This window comes from Chrysochloris asiatica, unplaced genomic scaffold (assembly GCF_000296735.1).
Source record: "Chrysochloris asiatica unplaced genomic scaffold, ChrAsi1.0 scaffold00662, whole genome shotgun sequence".
NCBI lineage: Eukaryota > Metazoa > Chordata > Mammalia > Afrosoricida > Chrysochloridae > Chrysochloris > Chrysochloris asiatica.
In genome coordinates this window covers 48,462-52,682 of record NW_006409180.1, presented here as the reverse complement: position 1 = coordinate 52,682, position 4,221 = coordinate 48,462, and the positions used below count along the sequence as shown (strand labels likewise).

The 4,221-nt window shown below is 41.9% G+C and overlaps 1 protein-coding gene across 1 annotated transcript in view; it reads left to right on the top strand.

Annotated features, from left to right (window-relative positions):
* The window catches only part of LOC102835435 (scavenger receptor cysteine-rich type 1 protein M130-like), a 144,881-nt gene extending 141,103 nt beyond the window's left edge, over nucleotides 1-3,778 (top strand). Inside the window, 3 exon segments of the mRNA XM_006877887.1 lie at nucleotides 340-423; nucleotides 2,359-2,505; nucleotides 3,657-3,778. Coding sequence (XP_006877949.1) covers nucleotides 340-423; nucleotides 2,359-2,505; nucleotides 3,657-3,778 — 353 coding nt within the window.
* Nucleotides 3,779-4,221: the final 443 nt, after the last annotated feature.

The window sequence follows — 4,221 nt, the reverse complement described above, 5'->3', positions numbered from 1 at the left end:
TTATCGCATTTTGAAGATGCCCTCGATGAGGCTCTGTATGAAGATATTGATTACCTTATAAACTCAAAGAAGAGAGACCTTTTGGACAGCTCAGGTGTGTATCCTATGTCCTCTGTCCTCTCCTCGATTCATGAACTGACTGTGAGTTTGAGTATCTTCAGCAAGCACAGTTCCCACAACTAACATGGCCTCACATTGTAGCTTCATCCTAGGAGGCAGGGGCACCAAGCCCTCTCTCTACTAGTCTAAAGACTCAAGAATTCTTCTGAACTTTAACACTGGGCCTCCTATTGTGGGAAAGGTTTTATTATTTGCTTGTGAAATTTTTATCCCTCCCAGGAAAACTATCTGATGACTCAGTGACTAAGCTGCCATATTACACAGGGGACGATGAGGAGTATGGAGATCCTGAATCAGCTCCAGGTAATAGAGACAGGCCTGTCCTTGGATGGTGGGGATGAGGAAGAAGAACCTTACGTGAGGAGAGCACTTTTCTGTGATTGGTATGGGAAAGGTTTTATCTCTCCAGCTGACAGCAGTTCTTTCCTCTGTCTGCCCACTGTGGGACCTCAGATAGAGAAAGATCATGCTCACTTGTCTGTATCCACAGCTACTTCTATTCAGGCAGAGACATGCGTGTACTGTATTGCTAAAGATTCAAAGTCTATGGTTTTAAAGTATATTTGGATCTAATAATCTCAAAAATTCCATGGAGAGCGAAAACATGATTTCACCCCGAGAAAGTGTGATATTTGAATTATTTGGTGCTTTATATGTATGTTGAGACAAAAGATAAATTGATTTTAATAAAGCCCTGGACTCCTGGTGCTGTTGGATAAGTACTGGATTGGAAATCACAAGGTTGGCAGTTCAATTCCATCGGCTGCTCCTCGGACAACCTGTACGGGGTTGCTATGAGTTAGAATTGATTTGACCTCACTCAACAACAGCAACAAAGTCCATGGAGTACATGATTGTACTTATCAATCACCAGGAGCTCTTATTTACATGGGACCAAGACAAGAGACTCAGGAGGCCTAGTAGTGCAGTGGTTAAGTACTGCTAACCAAAAAGTTGGCAGTTCTAACCCACCAGCTGCTCCACAGGAAAGATGTGGCAATTTCCTTCCTGAAAGATAACTATCTTGGTCCCCCTGTGGGGCAGCTCTACTTTGTCCTATTGAGGAGTTATGAGCCAGAATCAACTCTGTGGCAACAGATGCAGGTTTTTCTTGTTTGTTTGTTTGGGAATTCTTTTTGTTGTTGTTTTTATTCTTTAAGAGAAGAGAATGTTTGCTCTAGGTAGTAGAGCTGGACAGCTCTTGGGATAGGGCTTATTGAGAAGGATTCTATGGAAATGGGCTCTTGAGGTCATCAGAGCACTGGAGGGGATTAAAACCCAGATCTCCCGTGGTTGGGATGGTGAGACCTCCTGTCTCTGAATGATAGATCCCCAGGCTGCTGTCTCCTTGGTAGCTCTGTGTCTCTCAGTCTCAGGAGGTAAGTTGTTTTGGTCCAGGTTCACCCTCCATCAATCACTGATATGTAAGTATTATGCATTGCATCTGCTTTACTATGTGTTTAAACTAGTGCCTGAAACTCATAGCACAGTAGCTTTTGTTATTCTATATGTTATGAGAAACCAGTTAAGAAAAATAATATTAACCTTCATATATGCTAATAGGGAGCTTTGTGACTCTGTAAGATAAGCACTGGACTGCTAACCACAACAAGGTTGGTGGTTTAAGTCCACAAGCCACTCCACAGGAATAAAATGAGATTTTTGCTGCCATAAAGACGTTGGAGCTGTGGGTTAATGCGCCAGACTGCAAAACCGTTTGAACTGCAAGGTCTGTGGTTCAAGCTTACCAGCTGTTCCTTGAAAACTCTATACAGGGTTGCTATGGGTCGGAACCGACTCAACAGCACTTAACAACAACAAAGACGCACAGCCTTGGAAGCCCTATACAGGGTCACTGTGAGTTGGAACCAACACAATGGCACTTGACAACAAGAATAAAAACATTCCAATATGTTGAAGATTTCAATGCCTTGTGGGAATATTGAGATCAAATATGTGCCTTTGGGACAGCCTTGGTATCTGGTGCCCATATTTATCAGGCAGTATGAATGTCTGCATCAGAAGGGACTTAGCATATCGCCTATTGTTGTTAAGTGCCATGGAGCCAGTACCAACTCATAGCAACCCTGTATAGGGTTTCAGAGGAGTGACTGGTGGGTTTGAACTGCCAACCCTGTAGTTAGTAGTCCAGTGATTATCCTATAGTGCCACACCAGGATCTCACCTAGATACCACCCTATCTTTTCCAATTTTACCTAAGTTGTAATCTGTTTTCAGAGCCTCCAGGAAAGCCTGTCAATTCCAGTGGAAATGGTTATGATGACATTGAAGAGTTACCTGATCCTGAAATTCCTCCGACCCCTGATATGAGTGAGAAGCATATTTTCCAAGAGGAGGGTGATGGTGCTTGGTATTCCCAGACAGGTGAGTGGACAGCTCTGCCTCTAATACCTTTACTCCTTTGTCATAGGAGATGTGAGTTTAAACACTTCAATACTCATTTTTACCCTGAGTAGTTTCAAATACCCAGAGTGTTGCTCTTCCTTATCCCTGATCCTTGTAGCTGTTCTATCTCTTCTAGAAAAACATAGCATGTTGTTTGTGTCCATTTTTGGAGTCTCAGTGTGGCACTGTGGACCCTGGAGTGTCGCTGTTTCACTGGACTGCAAGAACAGTTTGAACTACAAGGTCGGTAGTTCAAACTCACCATACAGGGGAAAGCCCATACAGGAGTGCTGTGATTCAGAACTGACTCAATGTCACTTAACAACAACAACATGTCTATTCTTAGCAGCCCTTGAATGTAGATATGTCTACATAATAAGTTGTCGATCCCTTGTTCACATTTTCAAACCCCAAGCAGAAAGATGTGTTCAGACCATAAATTTTATGAACTTGCACCTTTAAAAGGTAATCTAGGAAGTGTTTTTAAAAAGGTAAACTGAATTTGTGAGTTATTTTCTTGATTTTGGTTTATTTTTTTCCAAACACATAACCAGACATTTAAAGTTGTTATTGCCATCTGTTACTATGCATAAAATGTGCTGTGGCTTTAAAAAGATAGTAATAAAATCTCAGCACTAGAATGAAACTAAAAGATCATTTTCTCTCAGTGTTTCAATGAACAGGTAGAGAGTCTCCTTCCCTGTGTCCAGGAATAATGCTTAAGAGTAGGCATGTGGTCTAAGGGCAAGAAACTGGGAGACTTGATTAGATGCTCTCTTTTGACATCTGACAGGGGACCTGGGAGGATTCTCAGAAGCACTTTGAGGTTACATTTAGTCTGCTACATTTAGGTGCTAAGGGTCTAAAGAAAGGATTACCTGCTTCCATTCATTAAGGAATTAGCCCAGTCTGGAGAAAAATATTTCTATCTTTGTCATGCAGAATTGGACCATCTTCCTAAGAGCAGTCCAGATCAGCACATGGCTTTGCTCAGATGAGCTGACTCAGTATGCAACAGCTCTAGCCTTTTAGACGCACGCTGGGTGCCACAGATATTTTGTGATCATCTTAATGATGGGCCTCTGTCCTGTCAGTCCCCACTGTAACCAGAAGTCTCCTTTCCATTTCAGGTGACTCTCTGCAGTCTCCTAGAGAAACTAACAACCCTAGAATGGAAGGGGAAACTTTCTCATTGGTCCAGGAGAAAGGAGAAGACCTGGGATATGATGATGTTGAGCTTAGCACCATGTAGTGCTGTTTTTGGAGCAACCAAGTCTGCAAAGAATCTTCTATGATTTGTTCCCTAAAACATGAGTACCCTGTCTTTTGTATGACTGAAAAGCTGCCATATGCACCTATCATAAGAGAAAATCAGTCCTAATAAATACTCGTGTGCAGGAAGCGGCTTGGCTTCTGCTGTTTGACACAGTCCCAGCAGAAGGAGAAACATCATACAAAGCAGATAATTCTCAGAAGCTGGCCTCTATCTTCTCTTCAGGATAACTCTGAATTCACTTGTAAAAATAAATAATATTGCCATATTCACAGCCTTTTACTATGAGCTCTACAAACCTTGGGAAGAAACAATTATCTCAACTTCAGTAGTTTGAATTCAAAGAGAATTGTATAAGCAACTCCCCTTCACAGAAAACCTAAGTACAAAGTAACTGCATTTATGAGACCACAAAAGCAGAT